Source organism: Salmo salar, chromosome 08 (genome assembly GCF_965601325.2).
Source record: "Salmo salar chromosome 08, fSalSal1, whole genome shotgun sequence".
Classification (NCBI taxonomy): Eukaryota; Metazoa; Chordata; class Actinopteri; order Salmoniformes; family Salmonidae; genus Salmo; species Salmo salar.
The window spans coordinates 35151528-35163928 of NC_138298.1; the positions used below are offsets into that span (position 1 = coordinate 35151528).

Here is a 12401-nt window from a genome sequence, read left to right on the forward strand (position 1 = left end):
AGAGTGAAAGCACCGCCAGCATTCAAAAGTGACCAACACATCAGCCAGGAAGCATAGGAACTGAGAAGTGGTCTGTGGTCCACACCTGCAGAACCACTCCTTTATTGGGGGTGTCTTGCTAATTGCCTATAATTTCCAACTGTTGTCTATTCCATTTGCACAACAGCATGTGAAATTTATTGTCAATCAGTGTTGCTTCCTAAGTGGACAGTTTGATTTCACAGAAGTGTGATTGACTTGGAGTTACATTGTGTTGTTTAAGTGTTCCCTTTATTTTTTTGAGCAGTGTATATGCAGTTGTATTTGTACAGCACATTCAGTTAATTAATGCTACCTCTATAATAACCACAGAGAAGTTGTTTCCGTTACAACAATTTATCAAACAGGGGATTTCATAAAACAAACGACAACAAATCTTAATACACGTATGTTGATGGCAGAGATGGTTAGTTTTCTATTCAATACCATGGAATGGTTAGTTTTCTATTCAATACCATGGAATGGTTAGTTTTCTATTCAATACCATAGAATGGTTAGTTTCCTATTCAATACCATGGAATGGTTAGTTTTCTATTCAATACCATGGAATGGTTAGTTTTCTATTCAATACCATGGAATGGTTAGTTTTCTATTCAATACCATAGAATGGTTAGTTTCCTATTCAATACCATGGAATGGTTAGTTTTCTATTCAATACCATGGAATGGTTAGTTTTCTATTCAATACCATGGAATGGTTAGTTTTCTATTCAATACCATGGAATGGTTAGTTTTCTATTCAATACCATAGAATGGTTAGTTTTCTATTCAATACCATGGAATGGTTAGTTTTCTATTCAATACCATGGAATGGTTAGTTTTCTATTCAATACCATGGAATGGTTAGTTTTCTATTCAATACCATAGAATGGTTAGTTTTCTATTCAATACCATGGAATGGTTAGTTTTCTATTCAATACCATGGAATGGTTAGTTTTCTATTCAATACCATAGAATGGTTAGTTTTCTATTCAATACCATGGAATGGTTAGTTTTCTATTCAATACCATGGAATGGTTAGTTTTCTATTCAATACCATGGAATGGTTAGTTTTCTATTCAATACCAGAGAATGGTTAGTTTTCTATTCAACACCATGGAATGGTTAGTTTTCTATTCAATACCATAGAATGGTTAGTTTTCTATTCAATACCATAGAATGGTTAGTTTCTTTTGGACAATATAGTTGTATTCCTTACAGTGTATAGAACATAGTAAACGGTTTTAGGATGGAATTTAACGGTAGAAGAGCAGCACAGCAGCTTCGGTGATCTCCCTGGACGCACTCCAGCCTATGTTGGTCCCGTAACCGTTCCCGTCAAAGCCAGTGAAGTCACCACACTGTATGGGAGCAGCCTCAGGGAAGTGTCCACCACCACCTATACAGTACTACACACACACACACATACACACACACACACACACACACACACACACACACACACACACACACACACACACACACACACACACACACACACACACACACACACACACACACACACACACACAGACACTATGAAACAGATGGACACATGCATGCCATCTAATGCTTGCACACAGACACACACACACACACACACACACACAAACACACACACATACACACTCACAGAGACACACACACAGACACACACACACACAAACACACAGACACACACACACACAAACACACAGACACACACAAACACACAGACACACACACATACACACTCACAGAGACACAGATACACACACATACACACACACAGAGACACACAGACACACACAAACAGACACACAGACACACACAGACACACACACACATAATTATTTGCCTTAAAAAATACCACGATTGTTCCTTTGAACTCACATGTTCAGTGTTGCAGCCGATTGGTTTGACCCCAGAGCAGATGGCCGTGGCTGCTCGTTCGGTATTTATGGCTCTGAACGTGATGAAGCCAGGTTGAAACTCATCTTTAGGAGATAAAATATATGACAGAAACATTATATAAACGTCTACGAGCCACGTCATTTATTCCACAGACACATTCCCTTTCTGAATAAACTTAATGACAGTAACGTTGTTGTTATCTACAGGCGTATATATATATATTTAGAAACTGGGTGGTTCGAGCCCTAAATGCTGATTGGCTGATGCTGTGATATATCAGACCGTATACCACGGGTATGTCAAAACAATTATTTTTACTTCTCTAATTATGTTGGTAACCAGTTTATAATAGCAATAAGGCACCTCCAGGCACTCTGTGTTGCGTTGTGCCTAAGAACAGCCCTTAGCCGTGGTATATTGGCCATATACCACAAACCCCTTAAATATAAATATATATACAGTTGAAGTCGGAAGTTTACATACACTTAGGTTGGAGTCATTAAAACTTGTTTTTCAACCACTCCATAAATTTCTTGTTAACAAACTGTAGTTTTGGCAAGTCGGTTAGGACATCTACTTTGTGCATGATACAAGGCATTTTTCCAACAATTGTTTACAGACAGATTATTTGACTTATAATTCACTGTATCACAATTCCAGTGGGTCAGAAGTTTACATATGCTAAGTTGAATGTGTCTTTAAACAGCTTGGAAAATTCCAGAAAATTATGTCATGGCTTTAGAAGCTTCTGATAGGCTAATTGACATCATTTGAGTCAATTGGAGGTGTACCTGTGGATGTATTTCAAGGCCTACCTTCAAACTCAGTGCCTCTTCGCTTGACATCATGGGAAAATCTAAAGAAATCAGCTAAGACCTCAGAAAAAGAATTGTGGACCTCCACAAGTCTGGTTCATCCTTGGGAGCAATTTCCAAACTCCTGAAGGTACCACGTTCATCTGTACAAACAATAGTACGCAAGTATAAACACCATTGGACCACGCAGCCGTCATACCGCTCAGGAAGGAGACGCAGTCTGTCTCCTGGAGATGAATGTACTTCGGTGCAAAAAGTGCAAATCAATCCCAGAACAACAGCAAAGGACCTTGTGGAGATGCTGCAGGAAACAGGTACAAAACGTATCTATATCCACAGTAAAACTAGTCCTATATTGACATAACCTGAAAGGCCGCTCAGCAAGGAAGAAGCCTCTGCTACAAAACCGCCATAAAAAAGCCAGACTACGGTTTGCAACTGCACATGGGGACAAAGATTGTACTTTTTGGAGAAATGTCCTCTGGTCTGATGAAACAAAAATAGAACTGTTTGGTCATAATGACCATCGTTATGTTTGGAGGAAAAAGGGGAGGCTTGCAAGCCTGAAGAACACCATCCCAAACATGAAGCACAGGGTGGCAGCATCGTGTTGGGGGGTGCTTTGCTGCAGGAGGGACTGGTGCACCTCAAAAAATAAATGGCATTATGAGGGAGGAAAATTATGTGGATATATTGAAGCAACATCTCAAGACATCAGTCAGGAAGTTAAAGCTTGGTCACAAATGGGTCTTCCAAATGGACAATGACCCCAAGCATACTTCCAAAGTTGTGGCAAAATGGCTTAAGGACAACAAAGTCAAGGTATTGGAGTGGCCATCATAAAGCCCTGACCTCAATCCTATAGAACATTTGTGGGCAGAACTGAAAAAGCGTGTGCAAGCAAGGAGGTCTACAAACCTGACTCAGTTACACCAGCTCTGTCAGGAGGAATGGGCCAAAATTCACCCAAGTTATTGTGGGAAGCTTGTGGAAGGCTACCCGAAACGTTTGACCCAAGTTAAACAATTTAAAGGCAATGCTACCAAATAGTAATTGAGTGTATGTAAACTTCTGATCCACTCGGAATGTGATGAAGGAAATAAAAGCTGAAATATATCATTCTCTCTACTTCTATTCTGACATTTCACATTCTTAAAATAAAGTGGTGATCCTAACTGACCTAAAACGGAATTTTTACTAGGATTAAATGTCAGGAATTTTGAAAAACTGAGTTTAAATGTATTTTGCTAAGGTGTATGTAAACTTCCGACTTCAACTGTATGTCTACAGATATATTTAATTTCATCGCTCTCTTTCATTTGTTCGTGGTTTATCAAATGAAAGAGGCCCGTACTTCTTGAGCTGGGTCCGTACAGCTGTCTGGTGGTTTCTGTGTCTCCATGGTCATAGACAACAGGAATGGATGGTCCTCTGTTGCTGCAAGACCCCACGTTGTATCTCACTGGGTGGGTCTGGGATATCAGAACACAACATGTCATTCATGTTGAGCTTCATCAAGCACCCATCTGTTTGACCCACTGGGGGGGGGGGGGGGGGGGGGGGTCTCAGACTGTGTTAACCTGCTGAGCTAAAGCCTAGGCATCAGCTTGATGCATTAGTTTGTCAAAGTTATTCATAACGCAAATGTGGACCGAACCACCTCAAACACCTGTGTAAGTGAAATGAACAAGAACGTGTAAATTGTACTGTGTGTTTGTGTGTGTGCGGGTGTGAGTGTGTTTGATACCTTGAAGAGTTGGTGCAGGTTGCCTCCGTGCAGGGTGAGGAAGCATCTCTCTGTGTGTGTGTTTGATACCTTGAAGAGTTGGTGCAGGTTGCCTCCGTGCAGGGTGAGGAAGCGTCTCTCTGTGAGTGTGTTTGATACCTTGAAGAGTTGGTGCAGGTTGCCTCCGTGCAGGGTGAGGAAGCATCTCTCTGTGTGTGTGTTTGATACCTTGAAGAGTTGGTGCAGGTTGCCTCCGTGCAGGGTGAGGAAGCATCTCTCTGTGTGTGTGTTTGATACCTTGAAGAGTTGGTGCAGGTTGCCTCCGTGCAGGGTGAGGAAGCATCTCTCTGTGTGTGTGTTTGATACCTTGAAGAGTTGGTGCAGGTTGCCTCCGTGCAGGGTGAGGAAGCATCTCTGTGTGTGTGTTTGATACCTTGAAGAGTTGGTGCAGGTTGCCTCCGTGCAGGGTGAGGAAGCATCTCTCTGTGTGTGTGTTTGATACCTTGAAGAGTTGGTGCAGGTTGCCTCCGTGCAGGGTGAGGAAGCATCTCTGTGTGTGTGTTTGATACCTTGAAGAGTTGGTGCAGGTTGCCTCCGTGCAGGGTGAGGAAGCATCTCTCTGTGTGTGTGTTTGATACCTTGAAGAGTTGGTGCAGGTTGCCTCCGTGCAGGGTGAGGAAGCATCTCTGTGTGTGTGTTTGATACCTTGAAGAGTTGGTGCAGGTTGCCTCCGTGCAGGGTGAGGAAGCGTCTCTCTGTGTGGTAACGCAGGATGGATGCCAGGTTCCAGTGTTCCATAGGAGAGTTGTTGGGAATGTGCCACACAGACATGTCCTCCGCCACGATGTCATAATACCCAGGGTTCTGAGGGAGACAGGAGGAGATGTTTTAATACCCAGGGTTCTGAGGGAGACAGGAGGAGATGTATTAATACCCAGGGTTCTGAGGGAGACAGGAGGAGATGTTTTAATACCCAGGGTTCTGAGGGAGACAGGAGCAGATGTATTAATATCCAGGGTTCTGAGGGAGACAGGAGGAGATGTATTAATACCCAGGGTTCTGAGGAGAGGAGATGTTTTAATACCCAGGGTTCTGAGGAGAGGAGATGTTTTAATACCCAGGGTTCTGAGGAGAGGAGATGTATTAATACCCAGGGTTCTGAGGGAGAGGAGATGTATTAATACCCAGGGTTCTGAGGGAGAGGAGATGTATTAATACCCAGGGTTCTGAGGAGAGGAGATGTTTTAATACCCAGGGTTCTGAGGAGAGGAGATGTTTTAATACCCAGGGTTCTGAGGAGAGGAGATGTATTAATACCCAGGGTTCTGAGGGAGACAGGAGCAGATGTATTAATACCCAGGGTTCTGAGGGAGACAGGAGCAGATGTATTAATACCCAGGGTTCTGAGGAGAGGAGATGTTTTAGTACCCAGGGTTCTGAGGAGAGGAGATGTTTTAATACCCAGGGTTCTGAGGAGAGGAGATGTTTTAATACCCAGGGTTCTGAGGAGAGGAGATGTTTTAATACCCAGGGTTCTGAGGAGAGGAGATGTATTAATACCCAGGGTTCTGAGGAGAGGAGATGTTTTAATACCCAGGGTTCTGAGGGAGACAAGAGGATATGTATTGATTTGTGTCTTGCATCACGCAATTCCATTCCACTTCCAGTTAATTCAGGAAATGCACTGACATTCCAATTCTTATTCTTCAATGCATTTATTTCAATGGGAAGAATTTGGAATTGTAGTTTGGTTTCTGAATAGACTGGAATTGAAATGAAATTGAGCCCAACCCTACTGTATAGGTTTTCAACATTAGTTTAGTTTACCCCATCGTATGATATAGCAATCTGATCATCTTTTAACATATCAGCTTAACCCCCATCGTATGATATAGCAATCTGATCATCTATTTAACATATCAGCTTAACCCCATCGTATGATATAGCAATCTGATCATCTATTTAACATATCAGCTTTACCCCATCGTATGATATAGCAATCGGATGCCCGACGAGTCGATGAGGTGGATATCGAAAAAAAACATCTAGACTAGACATCACTCGATGATCTGGAAAAAGCGATTGAGATGAGACCGTCTAGACTAGACAAAAGTAGATGATCTAGAAAAAGTGATTGAGACTAGACCGTCTAGACTAGACAAAAGTAGACTAAACAAGACAAAACAAGTTGCTCTACCTTGAAGTCATCAGAGGTGGCGCCCTCTGCTGTTCCAAAGGTGACCCTGTTGGCCCAGTTCCCCTCTCCGTCTGGCCGGTTGGGGTTATTACCCTGCTCACTGGACCAGCGGTCACCCACCGTGCACTTCCCATACATGTTGTTCTCGTGCACGCTCGCCACCAGAGTCCAGCCGCCACCCGCTGTGGTCATGTCACAAAAGGTCTGGTACACCACCCCGCTGGCCGTAGTCAGGTAGTACAGACCATCTGACAGAAGGAGAAATATATTAGAAATATCCAAATATATTTAAATGAACATAATTACATATGTTGAAATATGTAAATACATACTGTACCAGTCAAAAGTTTGGACACACCTACTTATTCAAGGTTTTTTCTTTATTTTTGCTATTTTCTACATTGTAGAATAATAGTGAAGACATCAGAACTATGAAATAACACAAATGGAATCATGTAGTAACCAAAAAAGTGTTAAACAAATCAAAATATATTTTTGATTTTAGATTCTTCAAAGTAGCCACCCTTTTTCTTGATGACAGCTTTGCACCCTCTTGGCATTCTCTTACTTGTCTGGTTACTACAATATTCCATACGTGTTATTTCATAGTTTGATGTCTTCACTATAATTCTACAATGTAGAAAATAGTAAAAATAAAGCAAAACCCTGGAATGAGTAGCTGTGTCCAAACTTTTGACTGGTACTGTATCTTGAAATATATACCTACATATATTGAAGTATTTAACAATATATTGAACTATATACTTACGTATAAGCAATTGTAAACCTAAATATACTAACATATATGTAAATATAACAAAGTAAATGTCTACATATATTGATACATATATCTAAATATAACGTATATAGATGCCCATCTGATGAGTAAATTCTTTGTAACCATGGTGATACTCAATGTACTGTACATGCAACACCAAACGTAACCACCGGGTGGCGAGAGATAAACAGTACAAGATTGGCACTGCTATTCTTTCTGTTGTAGTCTGAGTGTTCAGACATGAATAATTATTTAATATACAGCACTGCAGTGTACAGCAGTTATAAACATGGGTGGTCCTGTGAAGCTTAAAGCAAGGCAACGTTAGGATTGTGGGTTTATGTCCCACTGGGGCAACCCATGTGAAAATGTTTGCACGTAATCCTGTAAATCGCTTTGAGTTAAAGCATCTGCTAAATGGCATATATAGTTAATATATTATTATTATTATTGTATAGAAATGTTTGTTACCTTCATGTTGGTTATATCTGTCCCTTGTTTCTTTACAGCTCCTGGCAACATATCGTGTTCTGTTCCTCAGCCTCTCCAAGCTGTTGAAGTCTGTTCTGAGAGACTGGAAACTGGGCCCAACCCCGACTGCATGTCTGCCCTCGTGTACCGCCTGCACGGCTACTGGAAATCACCAAGACGAGAGGAAAGTTAAATACTTGATACAGACACGTGTGTGTTTTATTATTTTTATTTTATTTAACTAGTCAAGTCAGTTAAGAACAAATTCTTATTTACAATGACGGCCAAACCCGGACGACGCTGGGCCAATTGTGCGCCACCCTATGGGACTCCCAATCACAGCTGGATGTGATACAGCCAGGATTCGAACCAGGTACAATAGTGGCACGTCTTGCACTGAGTGTGAGTGTGTGTGTGTGTGTGTGTGTGTGTGTGTGTGTGTGTGTGTGTGTGTGTGTGTGTGTGTGTGTGTGTGTGAGTGATAGTGTGTGTGTGTGTGTGATAGTGTGTGATAGTGTGATAGTGTCTGTGTGTGCTACATGACATTACTACAGTAAACACTACAGAGGATTAGACCCCATAGAGTGTGGAGCCCTGGTCTCCATACTGGTCCTAAAATAATAAGGAAACAATTCACCTGAGGTATTGTTGCTTCTGTACATCTTACAATTACAGTACAGCTGTAACGTGGTTGGCTATCTGGGAGGGGGTGGGAGGGGTCGTTGTTCTCTGTAACGTGGTTGGCTATCTGGGAGGGGGTGGGAGGGGTCGTTGTTCTCTGTAACGTGGTTGGCTATCTGGGAGGTGGTGGGAGGGGTCGTTGTTCTCTGTAACGTGGTTGGCTATCTGGGAGGGGGTGGGAGGGGTCGTTGTTCTCTGTAACGTGGTTGGCTATCTGGGAGGTGGTGGGATGGGGTCGTTGTTCTCTGTAACGTGGTTGGCTATCTGGGAGGTGGTGGGAGGGGTCGTTGTTCTCTGTAACGTGGTTGGCTATCTGGGAGGTGGTGGGATGGGGTCGTTGTTCTCTGTAACGTGGTTGGCTATCTGGGAGGGGGTGGGAGGGGTCGTTGTTCTCTGTAACGTGGTTGGCTATCTGGGAGGTGGTGGGATGGGGTCGTTGTTCTCTGTAACGTGGTTGGCTATCTGGGAGGTGGTGGGAGGGGTCGTTGTTCTCTGTAACGTGGTTGGCTATCTGGGAGGGGGTGGGAGGGGTCGTTGTTCTCTGTAACGTGGTTGGCTATCTCGGAGGTGGTGGGATGGGGTCGTTGTTCTCTGTAACGTGGTTGGCTATCTGGGAGGTGGTGGGAGGGGTCGTTGTTCTCTGTAACGTGGTTGGCTATCTGGGAGGTGGTGGGAGGGGTCGTTGTTCTCTGTAACGTGGTTGGCTATCTGGGAGGGGGTGGGAGGGGTCGTTGTTCTCTGTAACGTGGTTGGCTATCTGGGAGGTGGTGGGAGGGGTCGTTGTTCTCTGTAACGTGGTTGGCTATCTGGGAGGTGGTGGGAGGGGTCGTTGTTCTCTGTAACGTGGTTGGCTATCTGGGAGGGGGTGGGAGGGGTCGTTGTTCTCTGTAACGTGGTTGGCTATCTGGGAGGGGGTGGGAGGGGTCGTTGTTCTCTGTAACGTGGTTGGCTATCTGGGAGGTGGTGGGAGGGGTCGTTGTTCTCTGTAACGTGGTTGGCTATCTGGGAGGTGGTGGGAGGGGTCGTTGTTCTCTGTAACGTGGTGGCTATCTGGGAGGTGGTGGGAGGGGTCGTTGTTCTCTGTAACGTGGTTGGCTATCTTGGAGGTGGTGGGAGGGGTCATGGTTTGCTGTAACAAATGGACAATATAGTTGTATATTAAACTAGAATAGTGAATAAGTGAGAGGTCAGTATCTTACCAAGTTGAGGTGGTGAAGTTGAGGTGGTGAAGTTGAGGTGGTGAAGTTGAGTTGGTGAAGTTGAGGTGGTGAAGTTGAGTTAGTTGTAGGTGCACATGATGCATGTTCAACCATCAGCAGAGGAACCATCAACAACAGGACAACACAGGACAACATGTCTATGGGGAAGAGAGAGAGAGAGACTTCAACCACAGGACAACACAGGACAACATGTCTATGGGGAAGAGAGAGAGAGAGACTTCAACCACAGGACAACACAGGACAACATGTCTATGGGGAAGAGAGAGAGAGAGACTTCAACCACAGGACAACACAGGACAACATGTCTATGGGGAAGAGAAAGAGAGAGACATTAACCACAGGACAACACAGGACAACATGTCTATGGGGAAGAGAGAGAGAGAGACTTCAACCACAGGACAACACAGGACAACATGTCTATGGGGAAGAGAGAGAGAGAGACTTCAACCACAGGACAACACAGGACAACATGTCTATGGGGAAGAGAGAGAGAGAGACTTCAACCACAGGACAACACAGGACAACATGTCTATGGGGAAGAGAGAGAGAGAGACTTCAACCACAGGACAACACAGGACAACATGTCTATGGGGAAGAGAGAGAGAGAGACTTCAACCACAGGACAACACAGGACAACATGTCTATGGGGAAGAGAGAGAGAGAGACATTAACCACAGGACAACACAGGACAACATGTCTATGGGGAAGAGAGAGAGAGAGACTTCAACCACAGGAGAACACAGGACAACATGTCTATGGGGAAGAGAGAGAGAGAGAGAGACATTAACCACAGGACAACACAGGACAACATGTCTATGGGGAAGAGAGAGAGAGAGACTTCAACCACAGGACAACACAGGACAACATGTCTATGGGGAAGAGAGAGAGAGAGAGAGACATTAACCACAGGACAACACAGGACAACATGTCTATGGGGAAGAGAGAGAGAGAGACTTCAACCACAGGACAACACAGGACAACATGTCTATGGGGAAGAGAGAGAGAGAGACTTCAACCACAGGACAACACAGGACAACATGTCTATGGGGAAGAGAGAGAGAGAGACTTCAACCACAGGACAACACAGGACAACATGTCTATGGGGAAGAGAGAGAGAGAGACTTCAACCACAGGACAACACAGGACAACATGTCTATGGGGAAGAGAGAGAGAGAGACTTCAACCACAGGACAACACAGGACAACATGTCTATGGGGAAGAGAGAGAGAGAGAGAGACATTAACCACAGGACAACACAGGACAACATGTCTATGGGGAAGAGAGAGAGAGAGACTTCAACCACAGGACAACACAGGACAACATGTCTATGGGGAAGAGAGAGAGAGAGACTTCAACCACAGGACAACACAGGACAACATGTCTATGGGGAAGAGAGAGAGAGAGACTTCAACCACAGGACAACACAGGACAACATGTCTATGGGGAAGAGAGAGAGAGAGACTTCAACCACAGGACAACACAGGACAACATGTCTATGGGGAAGAGAGAGAGAGAGACTTCAACCACAGGACAACACAGGACAACATGTCTATGGGGAAGAGAGAGAGAGAGACTTCAACCACAGGACAACACAGGACAACATGTCTATGGGGAAGAGAGAGAGAGAGACTTCAACCACAGGACAACACAGGACAACATGTCTATGGGGAAGAGAAAGAGAGAGACATTAACCACAGGAGAACACAGGACAACATGTCTATGGGGAAGAGAGAGAGAGAGACATTAACCACAGGAGAACACAGGACAACATGTCTATGGGGAAGAGAAAGAGAGAGACATTAACCACAGGAGAACACAGGACAACATGTCTATGGGGAAGAGAAAGAGAGAGACATTAACCACAGGAGAACACAGGACAACATGTCTATGGGGAAGAGAAAGAGAGAGACATTAACCACAGGAGAACACAGGACAACATGTCTATGGGGAAGAGAGAGAGAGAGAGAGAGACTTCAACCAATCCCCAAAATGTTATTCTTTATACATAAAAAGATACTAACTTAATACATTCCACAACTTGTAATGGAGGTTTCCATCAAAATAAATCCCGTAACAAACGTACCTAAAGCTGACGTTATCTCTCGTTCTCCCATATTACAGTATTACCAGAAGTGAATGTTGGATTACCTGCTGTAAGGAGGTCTCAGTGAGGGATCTGTCAAATGCCTGAGTCCCAGGGGATCTTTATGATGCCAACCCTTAACACTGCCCATATTATGCCAGCTCTGAGAGATTCACGTGTTCTTATCTGTCACGTCTGAGCCATCAAACTGTAAACAAAGCAACAAGGAACAAACTTGTTTTGATCAATAATGATTTAGTGCTCCTTTTACAGGAAAGTACAAGCCTTCCAAAACAGGGTTAATGGCAACAAGGGTAAAACAATAACTCTAGTTGATCATCCATAAAGGCCTCATAAAAGATTATCATGCTGATTTTGTTGCTGCTTCAAAGCCTGTAATCTGTGTGAGGCCATTACAACAGTTGAGGAAACTGGACCCAACCCGTTACCTACAGACACACCTTGTCTCCTATCTGCCAGGTCTGAGAGACTGGAACTAGGCCCAACCCGTTACCTACAG

At 43.9% G+C, this 12401-nt stretch overlaps 1 protein-coding gene across 9 annotated transcripts; it reads right to left on the minus strand.

Moving 5' to 3' along the window:
• Window positions 1-243: 243 nt before the first annotated feature.
• Window positions 244-12171, minus strand: LOC106597645 (intelectin). 9 transcript variants are annotated; one of them, XM_082978616.1, is made up of 8 exons: window positions 11947-12171; window positions 9807-9935; window positions 7898-8060; window positions 6649-6896; window positions 5157-5315; window positions 4080-4197; window positions 1890-1993; window positions 244-1426 (listed from the first exon to the last, which is right to left on the minus strand). In XM_082978616.1, exons 2-8 carry the CDS (start codon window positions 9879-9881, stop codon window positions 1274-1276), a joined length of 1020 nt encoding a protein of 339 aa, XP_082834742.1. In that variant the 5' UTR covers window positions 9882-9935; window positions 11947-12171; the 3' UTR covers window positions 244-1273. The 9 variants fall into 9 exon arrangements, with proteins under 9 accessions (XP_082834742.1, XP_082834745.1, XP_082834749.1 ...); XM_082978619.1 differs by having other exon boundaries at window positions 7898-8059; window positions 9778-9935; window positions 11947-12071; XM_082978623.1 differs by having other exon boundaries at window positions 7898-8056; window positions 9778-9935; window positions 11947-12067.
• Window positions 12172-12401: the final 230 nt, after the last annotated feature.

Coding starts and splice junctions, on each gene's coding strand:
- LOC106597645 (XM_082978616.1), bottom strand. CDS start 9,881: ATGCATCATGTGCACCTACAACTAACTCAACTTCACCACCTCAACTTC. Junction 5,316..6,648: donor CCACCTCTGATGACTTCAAG/GTAGAGCAACTT, acceptor TGTCTCCCTCAG/AACCCTGGGTATTATGACAT. Junction 4,198..5,156: donor ACCTGCACCAACTCTTCAAG/GTATCAAACACA, acceptor CTGATATCCCAG/ACCCACCCAGTGAGATACAA.